This window comes from Convolutriloba macropyga, chromosome 1 (assembly GCF_964194025.1).
Source record: "Convolutriloba macropyga chromosome 1, txConMacr16.3, whole genome shotgun sequence".
In the NCBI taxonomy this organism is placed as follows: Eukaryota; Metazoa; Xenacoelomorpha; order Acoela; family Convolutidae; genus Convolutriloba; species Convolutriloba macropyga.
The window spans coordinates 80,643,547-80,657,222 of NC_134468.1; the positions used below are offsets into that span (position 1 = coordinate 80,643,547).

Here is a 13,676-nt window from a genome sequence, read left to right on the forward strand (position 1 = left end):
ATCAAAATTTACTGAATCTTCATATTAAAGGGTCCACCTGCGTGAAGCAGTTAAAATACAAAACCCTCAGTATTTTAATACAAAAAAATAAGAAAAAAAGTAAAATAAAAAATAACTTTTCCATAATTTTTCATAAAATTGTCAGGCAAGTATTGGAAAAAACAAACCTTTATTTGTTTTGTTCGATTTAAAGAAGACAAAACTAAACAATCAACAACCCTATTTTTTGATGATTTCTTCATATTCGGTAACATTTCCTTGAGATACGTTTTCAACTGGATCTTGAATCTTTGAAATTTGGATCTTGGCAAAGATTTCATCAGTTGCGCACGTTTTTACGACAAAAATTATATGGGAAAAAGTCAGTCGCTCATTGTTCGGCTATTTCCAGCGTTTAAACCGATATTTGCAATTTCTTTCTGCAAATTACTATCTGTGATTGTTTAAGATAAATTTTCTTTGCGAGCGATTGCTCTTATTGAAACTCAAACTTTTTGAGAACCTGCTTTATATGGTAAATTTATTGATAACGCATGAGGTTTAATCTGTTAAAACCAAGTCAAAATGAGGGTTGTCATTTTTTAGTTTTCATATTAGAGAAAATTGTGGTCAAGGTTGCTCCAGAAAAAAAGCTTCATTTAGCTTATAGCATCTGAGCATAGCAAAGCGGATAGTCAAAAGAGCTATTTCGCTCAGAAGAAAGAAAAGTTTTTTGACAAACTTGAGAAGTATGTTGGAACATTATATGCTACGCGCAGTCTCGAACAAGCCAAGCCGTCCTGTTGCTTATCATAAAGAAAAATGTCAATTTTTCATCGGTTACAGTCAATCGGATGTTACAGTCCATTGCCATAAACAGGGGGATCATCTTTCAATGAAAGTCTAGTACGAGGATAATTCAGTAAAATAACAACCAATTGTAATTTGCAGAGTACCAAAGGGAATTGTGCCCCCTCCGTAGAAATAATTTTCTGTAGTTGGTATTTTTGCACCCTTATCCTATTACAATGGATGAATTTTAATACCTATTTCGACCTCTTATTGAACTATACCCAAATCAATATCAGCGCAGAAACGCATTAAATTGTTCTCACTTGCTAATGAAAAACTTTTGTCCAAGAGGAGGAGGAGGAGGAAGGGGGTGGGGTGTGGGGAGGGTGACAGGAGCCTACAAAGCTTCCATTTGAGCACTCCAATTTCAATAATCTAATATCGCTTTTAGCAATACTTGTAATAACCTGCCGTGACAAGAGTCTGATCATCAAATCAACCTATCAATCACCAAATTCAATATCAAAAAGACAACGAGGCGAGAAGGATGTCGGCATCAGCAGAGCTAGCTCTCAAGTTAGAAAAGAGGAACAAGATAAACGAGGGGGAGCTGTCTCCAACCATGAACCAGCAGGGTATCTCAATTTACTCCGAGAACCCTAACCTTACCCGCAAAACCATCCAGCACCTCGACACCAAGTTCAAAGGTATTTATTAACAATTCATTGTAAATTCATCCGATATTTTTTTGGTAGAATTGATGTTGAAACTATTGCTGAAAAAGGCTGGCTCATGTTGAAAATGCTGGCCTTTTGTCTTCACCAAACCGAAAAATGCCAGAAGTTCCCATCTACAAAGCCAAAAGTTAAAATGCTGCAAATTTTCGGCATTTTAAAACTTGTAAAATGCTTGTATGGAGTATAAGTGATCAATGGGTTGTCAGGGATGCCTACATTTGAGAGCTTAAGGCAAGATGGTGCAATGGTTAGCACATAATGCCTACTAGAAAGAGACGTTGGTTCGAATCCAGTACAGTTCAATTTTCATCGTAGTTGCACCTACTAGACGATAACAGTATCTTTGATGCAACCAGGTGCATAATTTTGTCTCTGTTTCAGAGGTTGCTGAGAAGAGTGCTGATAAGACGAGTCTGAATCTGAATGACCTGAAGACTCTGTTTGAGAACCTCGGATGTCCCCAGACCCACCTCACTCTTAAGGGACTGCTCAGAGAGGCAAACAAGGACCCCAACAAAGGATCCGTCACATTCAGAGAATTCCTCGCTGTATTTCGGTGAGCGAGGACAATTTTGAATTCAACGTTTTATTGTTTGATAAGTTGCAAGAATAGATTCATTTTGTAAGGTTCATGATAAGATGAAAACAACGCCAACTTTAAGATAGAGGTAATAAACCTGTGCATTAATTTTGGCACAGGGTGCAACAAACGTTTTTACAATTCCGTGCCTTAATTCCCCTCCCGCTCTCGAGTCAGTGGTTCCACATCCAACTATGAGTGTAAATGTAGCAAATATGGTTAACAACACTTCACAAACTTACGCTGCCCACAGAAGACTTAAATGCTATCAGTAATATACTAATAGTAGTTCACGGACCAGCATGCAAGCCAAAGAAAAGACTAAGTTTTTTTAAAGTAACACTTCACAAACTTACGCTGCCCACAGAAGACTTAAATGCTATCAGTAATATACTAATAGTAGTTCACGGACCAACATGCAAGCCAAAGAAAAGACTAAGTTTTTTTAAAGTTGAAGTTATGAGGACAAAATTTAACAAAAAAAAACAATTTACAGGAAAGAAAATTACGATAGCCTAATTATTGTGATAAACTTATTAAATAGTATTTTTAACATTTTACGAATATGCTTGGGGCTGACCCTCGTCATCCCCGACGTTTTGTGTTGGATGCAAATGCACACTGGGGCAGTGCTCAACGTTATGCATGTGGTGTGCTTCTGCTGGTTTGTGCAAGGAATGTGACCCTTTTACAGATTAAACTGGTAGTGTGCAGTGGTCATGCGGAGATTGTTATGAGCTAACTCCCACTCGTATTTTATCTCAATTGAATGGCAAATTGAATAAACAGCAAAAGTGAATCCGATGTTAAATTAAAGAGTATTGTGAGTTCGCAAGATAATGAAATTGTCACTGTATGCAGTGATGCCTACCAAACGGTTCGTCAATCCAATTATTCGAGCCACGTATGCAAAAAAAGTTGTTGGACCCAACACTTCACGACCATAATTTAAATTTCAAAGTCGTTGGGGCCGTCACTTTTCGGTCTCAAGGGATAAATCAAACGTATACGTCTGTTAATGATATTGCCATATTTCAGTAAAGCAAAACAAATGCTAGTTGTTAAGGAGTGCAATCTAAACCAAGATTTCCTCCAAGGAGACATTACTTTATCAGTACTTTTCCGCAATCCATTGATATCACGTCGCTGCCTGATTATTGTAATGAGCAAAACTTCAAATCTTTGCCATGCAGAGAACTGTCTAGCAGGCACAGGCAACCTAAATTTTTTCACATTGTTTTTCGAAGACATGACAGAAATTGTTGAGAGGACTGAAACTTGGCCTGCTAAACTAATTTAAAGACGTTACTTTTAAGAGGAAGCGCGAAACTGAGGGAAGACCTTGAGCAGCCACATGCAGGTCAATTGACTGCAACAATATCACTTAGCTGCAGGCCTATGGAACGCACGGTCAATTTGCAATAAAGTAGATTTCACTGAGCCTTATCTAATATCTCATGATTTTTCGTTCTTGGCTATTATCGAAACATGGATATCCGATTTCAACCAACATTGTGTTGATTTATAAGCGCGCTCTAGTTACTCTGTCTTTAAACGTTCATCGTACAAGTTGTCGGTGGTGGAGTAGCTCTATTAGTAAAGAGTAAATTCAAAGGAAAGCCTATTTTTGAACGTATGTTACCGTCCTTGGAATGCTTAAGAGTTGAAGTTGTTCTTTATCGTCAAATACTCTCATTATAGTTGGATACCACCATCAGGTTCCTTCAATGTTTTCCTGGAAGAGTTATGCAGTTTACTGTCTGAAAACATAGCCATGTATTCAAATGTAGTTTTGCAATGTAGTTATTATGGGAGATTTCAATATTGTTGTGAATAAAAGTGGACCCCACCAGGTGAAATTTACGTTTCTGATGGAAGAGCATCGTGTAGTATCTGTGCACAGTGAAGCAACAACGGATAAAGGCAATTTGCTTGATTTATATTTTATGAAAAAAGATGTCACATCTGGCCTGAACATTGATAAAACTATGCCCTCTGACCATTACGCTATAACCTTTAACGTAGTAATTGAGAAAGTCAACCGCCAGAAACTTTATCGCGTTCTGTACGCATGAAAATCAGTGCATCAGGAGGAGTTTGCTTAAAGTTTTACGCATCTATTTGCGATGTAAATTATCTGGAAATGACTCGAAACAACTCGATTGAACTCATTTTGCTGAAAATGGGTTATGCAGAAGTATTCTATTTTAAAAATAAACTAATAAACTTTTTGATTGTTTCTAGTCAAGGGTCATTTCTGTCAGAGCTAAGCTGGTGCCATTCAAAAGGTTTATTGTGCAGTCAAATCGACCATGATTTTCTCATGATGAATGCATTAATGCGAAACGCCTGCAGCGTAAAGTTTAATGAGCCTGCAGAAAAATGCAATCAACTGAGAGCGAGGTCAGATTACAATCACATTTATACTATTATCGGGAACTTCTGAAAGTGGAACGAGAAAATTTAATCAACAGAAAAAATTTCATAAATTGCCAAAAATGAATTTCCAAGTACTTTAAGCGAAGATTTTGTCATTTCTTTTGAGAAAACGCGAGTACTCTTTTACAGAAATTCGATAAAACTACGTTCGAAACAGAGACAAGTTGCAAATCTAATTCTTCTTTCGTGTTAGCCAGTAGTTCGGATTTACGGCTAATGTTGAGCAAAATATCGAATTCCGCTGCACCTCATGATATCTTTCCGGCACACGTCTTGAAATTTATAATCAGTTCTTACCTCGAGTCTGTTACTGACGTCATAAACTGGGTTTTGTTAATGGGTGTGTTTCCAACTTCTCTGAAGCAAGGAATAAATTGAAAATCACGAGAATGAAATTGAAAATTATAGACCTGTTACTAATATTAGAACACTGTCCAAAATAGTCGAAGTGTTTTTGTTGCAGGTGGCTGATTACTTCGACTGGAACGGATTAGGGCAGACACTACAGTCTGCTTATCGTCAGCATCATTATACGGAAACAGCAATAGTTAATTGCCCTGAGAGATTCTGGCAAGAAGAAGCATTTGCACTTCTAATATCTCTTGATTTAACATCAGCATTTGATACAGTCAATTTTAATGTTTTACTCGATATACTGCAAAGTAAATTTGGATTTCATGACTCAGTCTTACTGTTTATTGATAGTTACCTGAGAAGTCGCAATACGCGAGTCACTGTTGAGAATGAACTATCCGATTACTTTTACAACTAAGCTGGAGTTCCATAGGACTCGAATTTGTGGCCAGTGTTTTTCTGTTTCTATTTAACATCAATTTATGAGTTTTTAAATTCAACTGGCGTCATTTATGATTTTTATGCAGCTGACAGTCAATTTATCTTTGAATTAGAATCTAATGATACCTCCATAATTTTTATTTTGTAACAAATAATAGATAAGTAGTAGACCTGATGTGATTGTTTTTTTTTGCAATACCCATTCTAATATACCGTATATTGACTCCTCTTATTTACTTGGAATTGAGTTACCAATGAGTATCTCGATAAATTTATTCGGCTTTTCTTTAGAGAGCAAGGTGACTTTTATAAATCAGTTGAGCCGCGTTTATAGACAGTGTTATATACAACTACGAAAAAAAGGTCTATTCGATTCCCATGTTTTTGGGCGAAAATCAAAGGAAACAACTTGCATCCTTTGTCGTTCTTTCAAGCCGGGATTTCTGTAATGTTATATACCTCCAATTGAGTAAAAAGCTTATGAGAAAACTACATAATTTGGCTGCAAAGTTTTTATTGGGTTTTTCACAGAACGTATCTGCAAAATATTTTCTCAAAGAATTACACTGGTTGCCTATTGAACAAAGGATTCTTTTCAAATTGTTAGCACTCATGTTTAAAGTTGATCGATCGATGGCTCCTATCTATATAATTAATTTATTTCAATGCAATACAACATCTGCCCGACCTTCACTTCAGAAACTGTTTCGAATCCCGAAATGCTCATCAAATGCGATGAGAAACAGTTTCAGTTTTCAAGGCGCTAAGGATGGAATAAGTTACCTGATTACATACGAAACGCTAACACTTTTGAAGAGTTAAGAAGCTGCTGAAAACAATTATTCTTTCAAGCCTTTTGATTTTCGACAACCACTCTTGGGTCGGGAACGAATAATAGTACAGACAACTGCTAGAATTTATTTAGAAATGGAGCTTATGTTTCTAGAGGTGCAAATAATGTTACACTAACCATTGCTAGACAGTTTGGTGATAGGTATCAGTAGAAAAAAGGCGATAGGTCTCACATTATTTAAAGAAACTCATATGTCAGAAGCGATTTAGTTTACAGCTTAGCAATCTACTGAAATTGATGTCATTGATGTTTATATACAGATTCATGCCTTATTTGCTTCCTCATTATGGTGTCCTTGCTGTTGAAGGAAAGCATGTTCTGAGGAGATAGACGAGGACTCTCCCCTCAAACAACTGGCATCCCTTAATGAGATAGACGTGGGAGAGAAGGGAGTCACTGGGGCCAAGGAATTCTTCCAGGTCATTTACACTATCTACGACCACCATTCATTAGCCACTGCATTATAAAATAAAATATACTATAAGAAATAAGACAACGTTCTGGTGAAATATCGCTGGCGTTAATTAGGGTTTTTCATTTTGTTAACTACAAGATCAAGTATAGGATACGTGACTCTGATCAATTATTTTATTATACTGTAATGATCGCCGTCGAGGTTAATGATTCAGCGGCTTCTGGAACTTGATATGAAACTATCGGGGAAGGGAATCAACAAGACGACAAATTAAATGGACGACACTGTATTTTGTTCCAACTGGACAATTGCATGTACTTTCATTGTAAAAAAACTCCCTGGACATTGCTACTTAGTTATTATTCAACGATAACGTAGTCACAGGCATCCAAATTGATTCAACTATAGTGGGCCAGCAAGTTCTGTTTAATTGAACCAATTTAGGCAAAGATGAAGGCCTCGGGTGACAACAGTTTTGCAAGAGAAGTGGAACAAGAGAAAGCCAAGAAGATCCAAGAGGAAGAGGAGGCCAAGTGCAAACAGGAGGCATTCAAAGACCTCAAGTCCAAATTCGTCGCATGATCGAATGAATCCCTACTGTCACTCCTCGACTGCCACCCCCAAGTCTACCCTATTAGAGCCCAACCAACTCTCGCCAATTAAACTCTGCTCGGTCTTAACTATTCCTGTCTTCCAACACAACCCGGACCAATAAGTCTGTGCATAGATTTTAAATAATTCAGTTTTGGTAATACCTTTGCAAGCAATTCATGAAAAATTCAATTTCGTATTGTTCTCATTTCCGCAGGCATTGACAATTAGAGCGACCATTGTCACCACCAAGCTTTCATACTGACTTAATTTGGAGAGCGCACATAGACGGGACAAACTGTAGAATCAAATAGAAAGACAAAATCGTAAGAACTGCTCTGTCGCTCGGGCAAACGACAGTGAGGGCTTAGTTATGCTGGAGCGAACGGCAGTAAATGACGATATTTGCGCTCTACAAATTTTAATTTTAAAAAATGCACTTTTAGAGTGGTAAACTCCCGCTAATTCAGCCCAGCTGCCTAACATTATTACCGAGACTGCTGTTATACAAAAGTCAAGGACAAACATTCGCGAAGCGAAAAACTTGCGTAAGCATTTGACTATAAAACTTTATTGCTTCAAACTGTCGAACAAATAATAATAACAGAACCATCTATAGTCGCGCGAATTGCACTCAAACGACACGCGTTTACTGTTTATCCCACTTCTGAGGACGAAAAGTCAAAAAGGTGAGACGAAACATCGGTCAAGCAAAAAATCGCATTACAAAAAGACCACCTAAATAAAATAATTGCTACAAACGTCGCGTGAGAGCAATTAATGCCTTAACTCATCAGGTAACGCAAAACTCAGGGGAAAAACAACCAAAAGTTTTGTGCAATTTGAAAACATACCCGGCAGATTGCCGGAAAATAGCCGCCGTTGATTCCAATAAGCATGATTGGGATTGAAATAACAGATATTGAAAAAAAAAAATTTTGTACAAAAACTTTTAAGTCCGATTTATTTTGATGGCATTTCGTAGTTGAACATACTTTTGTTTCTAAGAGAGAGGCTACAGGGGCTACTATCAATAACAATAAGCATTAGAGATGGTAAATAAGACTTATAGGAACGACGTTCAAATAGCGGGCATCTAAAATTGGGCTTTATGGGTTTATCCCGTTTCTATTTCTGACATCCATTTTTGTACTATCTCTGTTCATTTTGAATTGCTTTGCTGAGCAACTGATGTTCAAAATCACGTTTAGCAGAATGAGAGAAGAGAGAAACTAGCCTAGAGAAGTCAAAAAGATTTCACGCAAAATGTTGAAAAGGCGGCAAAATGAGGTAAAGCGAAACAATTTTTTATTCGACGAAGTAAAAAAAACATAGCAGGACAAGTCCTGAAATACAATCCAAGTCATTGAAGGAAAGACACCTAATGAACCTGACCAGTAGATCAATTGAACAATCCCAGCCAACAAGACAAAATCTCAAAAGTTGAGAAACTAAAAGAATCAAACAAACTAACCAAAAAACTATCATTGCTAAAACCCTTGAAGCTTTTAACTTGAAGGCCATATACGACTCATTTCAAAATGCTCATTAACTCACGCAAAAATCTTGAAAGAGATGAATCTGCCACTAAAAGTAGATAAACCGGACAAAAATAACAAATGCATCAAGAAACTGAGAAGAGAAAATTGAAAGAAAAATTCCAAAAATAGGGCTATAAAAAAGGTCACAACATTTTTTGACTATGGAGTTCTGTTTTGTAAACTGTCTATAACATTTAAAAACTTTCGTTGGCCAGTAAAGATAGTTAAACTCAGAGAATGACAAAATCGAAAAATTTGAAATCAATCGAAAATTTTAAATTGCAAGCTTTATTTAAAAAATTCCCTACAATTGCAAAATTAAAAATTGGAAACCAATTTATTGCCCCTAAAAACTATGTAGTAACATGCTAGCAGACCCTATAGGAGGTTCCCTGGCCACTGAATAAAAATTTCAAAAATTTAAAGAAAAAAAATTGCAACTTTATCAAAAAATTGGTAAAAGATATTAAAATGTTGAATACCATTCCATGGCCAAAAAATATTTTCAGTAAACTGTTAGCAAACCCTAGATGAGGCTTCTTGCCCCCTGGGAAAAATGACAATAAATGTCAGAAAATTTAAAAAAAAAAAAAAACAAGTTTGATTTTAAAAAAATGGCAAAATTCATGAAGTTAAAATGTTCAAAACCACTTCATTACCACTAGAAACTATTCAATAACCTACTATGAAACCCCAGAGGAGCTGTTTAGACATCAAAGTCTGATACAACTCAAAAAATGACAAAAATTTTCAAACAATTTGAAAAAGTTAGTATAAATTACCTTGTTTATATTTGGAGTAGCAATAGATATAGCGCTTAAAGTGGCCGTAAAAAGCAATTACGTCTTGCAAAGGACCTTTATCAACTTTAATAAACCTCAATTTCTGACTGCTCTAACTAAAAATCCAAAAAATGACGAAAAAGTGCTAAAAATTTCATTATTTTAGGCTCAAAAACTCCCAAAAATGAACTTTTAACCTTGAATTACGGCCTTCCCAGTAGCTTCACCACTCTGAGTACTTGAGCGACTACTAAACGCGGGCCTCTAATGAAACTTGATGCCCGCTGAGCTTTACCTGTTTATCCCGTTTTGAAAGCTCAAAGTCATGAAAACAGGTGTGAAAACATCTTACAAAAATAAAAAAACATAGCAGGACAAGTCCTGACGTACAATTCAAAGAATTTTCATTGACTAAACAGAAAAACCAGACCTAGAATGGACTAAGAGTGAATTGAGAAAACCATTTTTAAAAAATTCTGAAAAAAATAAGAAAAAAAAAACAGAAAATCAATGTGAAAATGCCGCATGTGAACAAAAAAACCACTAACGAGAAATGAAAATTTAATTCACACAAAAAACTAGGCCTAGAATGAGCTTTGAATGGATTGGGAAAACCATTTAGAAAAAAATCCGATCCAAAAAATCGAAAAAACAGTAAAAATCAGAGTGAAATTGCCGCATGTGAACAAAAAACCACTACCGAGAAACCGAATTTTTGTTCAAACACCATTTTCTCACTCTACTTTAAAATTAGAGCAAAAAAAATTCACGCCGCAAAACCACTCGCTTTTTGGCTCCATTTCCTGTTTCGGCGTGACCAAAATCACTACTCCAATTTGACTTCAAAAATCATGAAAATGTGTGAACAGATCTTAAAAAAAAAGACAGCGCCCCAATACAATTCAAATTATTTGAATTGTAAAAAATACAGAGCAACAATACAATCCAATTCTTGGATTGTAAAAAAAATAGGAGCGCTATAATAGCCGGCTGAGAAGATGAGGGCGGCTATTAAAAATAAAGTAAATCAATTGACCAAACTACGAATGCTAACAATTGACATCAATTCTGGGAAATTTAGGACTGATCTGTTTGTCCTTAATTTAAACAGAGTTGGTCGGTTTAGAAGTCATTTTTTTAATGCTGTAAGTCTAAATAAATTATCCTCTTTCGCTTTTCCATTTAAAACAAAAAACAACAGATTCCGAAAACGACCGAAACTCGAGCTTCGGAATTCCACACATCAAGAACCAAAATCAGTATATGAAACAAACCGAGAAATACAAAAACAACCTGAAAGCAATACCTTAAACTAGCTGTTACGGAAGGGGAAAGGATAACAACCATGCCACAATATTTCACTCAATATTCGTTGAGTTGAGACTTCGCAGGTTAATATAGTTAAAGGATTTTAACTACCACTATTAACTCGTCATTCTGTGATATAAGGCGCGAGGGACAAAAATAGGAACAAAAGAAAGCAGAAAAATCCTCAAACACTTAAAGGAAAATGACCATTAATAATTCTATTTTTGACTTCTGAGCCACAAAAATGTATATTAGATTCAACATCAAATTTGGTAACGCAGATGCAGCATTCGATCGATCTTAAAATAATTCAACGCAGAAAATGATACGATAAATCGAGAACAAATTTACAGATGGGCGAGACTTACCCCAGTCAACTCAACTTCGGTTGACCAATAAAAGTATTGAAAAAATCAGAAAAATCTCCAAAGTTATCGGAAACCAGAAAAAAATGACAAAAGAAATCTAACTTACCAAAAGTTACAAAAAGTAAAACAAAAGGCAAGAAGATGTGAAACTTAAAACTTCAAAACCTTATGATAAAAAATAAGAAATGCTTTTCAACATTAATTCTCTCCCTGAAAAGCTCGCTGGCCTATCAAAAAACTGAGGAAACGCAAAACGCTCCTTCGAGTCGTACAAACCAACAAAAACTACTCGTAACAACAGGAAGAAATACTGAAGTACAAAGTAATTGAAAATTACCCGTTTGATAATTAACCGTTTCGTCTAACTAATAACAACAGGTGCTTGTACCTGATTAGTGCAGAGTTCTCTCATTAAATGACTCGTATAAACCAATTAGATTTCTGAGTTTTTGTTCAAACCTGACCAAAGTGGGGAGCATAGAAACGTATATATACGGAAAACGGAAATGATCTGTAGAAATTTGATTTATTAAACTGGTGATCTGTTGTTTTATAAACATAGTCATGGTAACAAAGTTAATTCAATCTCCAACCGAAAAAAAATGAAAACAAAAAGCGAACACAAAAAAATATAAATCGAAGGTTCCGAGTGAGTAATTCAATCGATTTATCAGTAAAAGGCGCATATTATGATTATAGCTTCAGTAACCATTAAAAACTTTAAGTAAACGTTATGGCCAAGGAAAAGGAGCGGATTTCATATCAGTATATTCCCCATAAGAGGTCAGTTCTTCCAACTGATTCGTCCGCTTGTCTGACCCTCAACAAAATTTTTGTTTTTATGACCTCGCATGAGCAAACTTATGCGCTATTTTGCACTAATATTGACTTGCACATATAACCGCTTAAGCATGTCAGTTATAAATGGCTATATTCCACTGGGGAAGTGATACAGTGACTTAAACTACCAGGATTTATTCTGCTTCACCGCAAAACGTTTCCTGACTATGTTTTTCCTCTTCACATTGGCTGCTGTCCCCGTACATCAGCCGAGCTGATCTCAGTTGACCACCCAAGTGCCCCCAAAGGTCACCAAAGTGTCCCTTAAGGTCACCCAAGTTGACCTCAGTCGACAAAAACTACCCCTCAAAGTCTTCAAACAGACAAAAGAAAAATTGAGTGAAATTAAAACGACACTTACAAGAAAAACGAAGTTGTGTAACAAGCGAAGTATGATTAGTACTGTCAAGCTCGCGCAACTGCTTGTTGGTGAGATAAAAGGCAAATATCAAACTGGACTCTGAAATATTTTCTCAGACGTATCAAGAATTCATCAGAATTGTCGACCAAACAGAAAAGCTCGTGGACATAATGACGCAGTCTGAAAGCAGTCAAGTCTTAGAACCTCTTGAAGAAGCAGAGGAGCTCACTGCAATGAAAATTGAAATTAACAAAATCAAGCAACCACAGTCACGTGAAGATGAATTCTGACTAAGTTTCCAAGATAACAGAAAGGACAGACAAAGAGGAGCTCCGAGACCCGAGTCCAAGTTATGAAGAGCAGCCCCCAGCGAGTCAGGATCTCGCCTTTGTCAGCTACTACTATTCATGACATCAACAGTGATCGTTTTCTGCCACTGTCAAAACAAAAGTAAGCCGCAACACTAATCTTAACCAGAAAAATTCATACCAAATTCTGTCGGCCCATAATAGATGACTATCCAGAACAGGTACTTAAAACTCATATGGCAATAATTCAATAATAAGTATGTAATAATGCTAAATTTAATAACTAGAGTAATGCTGTCATTTTAGGGGATAATTGCAATTTGCATTATGGAATAAAACATTGGGATCACAAAATAAGGCATTCCTAAAACACACACACAGGGCAGGACCAGAATAGATCCCTTGCATTGCTTCTTTTAAATGGAAGCACTATTTTTTTTTCATCAGTAACATGCTATCGGGTCTGAGGTGTTGCCAAGGAAACGAGAGATCCACTTGCCAACATTCAACAACCGAACAAGACTAAAGGATCTTCTCTTTCGATACCCCCCCCCCCCCCAAGTTTTTATGAATGTAGTTCCAGTAATTTAGCCTCAGAAGCAGCCAAAAATTGATAAATTCTAACCTGTGTAGTTTTTCCAGCTCCAGTCGGACCCGAAACAATGACGACTCTGTTCTCTTGTAGCGTCTTGATAATGCGTTCATTATATTCAAAAATTGGCAGCTTGTCTCGGGACTCTTTGATTTCTTGTGGCACTTGAGCAGCACATGGAATCTGAGCAGCTCTGTAGCTCAAGGCTCCTTTAGTTCGCATCTGTTGTTGCTGCTGCTGTTGAGAGCCTACACCTATGCAAGAAAACAAGGACCAACTCAGTTATTTTTCTATCTAGTTAATTAGAAGTCCGAAATAATGGTAAAAACAATCAATTCTAAGACTTTGTAATGCCTTCATGTAAGGTGCAATTTATTTTCAGCAGTCAATTTTAG

General features: G+C 36.4%; 2 protein-coding genes across 2 annotated transcripts in view; one reads left to right on the top strand and one right to left on the bottom strand.

The window, feature by feature from the left end:
* Positions 1-1,195: 1,195 nt before the first annotated feature.
* LOC142351911 (EF-hand domain-containing protein D1-like) lies at positions 1,196-7,385 on the top strand. Its single transcript, XM_075404171.1, has 4 exons — positions 1,196-1,478; positions 1,890-2,064; positions 6,483-6,594; positions 7,035-7,385. Exons 1-4 carry the CDS (start codon positions 1,319-1,321, stop codon positions 7,170-7,172), a joined length of 585 nt encoding a protein of 194 aa, XP_075260286.1. The 5' UTR covers positions 1,196-1,318; the 3' UTR covers positions 7,173-7,385.
* Positions 7,386-13,254: 5,869 nt separating this feature from the next.
* LOC142351581 (3'-5' RNA helicase YTHDC2-like) overlaps positions 13,255-13,676 on the bottom strand; it is a 90,868-nt gene continuing 90,446 nt past the window's right edge. The window contains exon 4 of the mRNA XM_075403734.1: positions 13,255-13,535. Coding sequence (XP_075259849.1) covers positions 13,255-13,535 — 281 coding nt within the window. The remainder of the gene's footprint in view (positions 13,536-13,676) is intronic.

Bases quoted from the DNA above. Each gene is read 5' to 3' on its own strand.
- LOC142351911 (XM_075404171.1), top strand. From the start codon at position 1,319: ATGTCGGCATCAGCAGAGCTAGCTCTCAAGTTAGAAAAGAGGAACAAG. The intron at 1,479-1,889 runs GTATTTATTAAC...TCTCTGTTTCAG, and splicing joins CCTCGACACCAAGTTCAAAG to AGGTTGCTGAGAAGAGTGCT. The intron at 6,595-7,034 runs GTCATTTACACT...GAACCAATTTAG, and splicing joins GGGCCAAGGAATTCTTCCAG to GCAAAGATGAAGGCCTCGGG.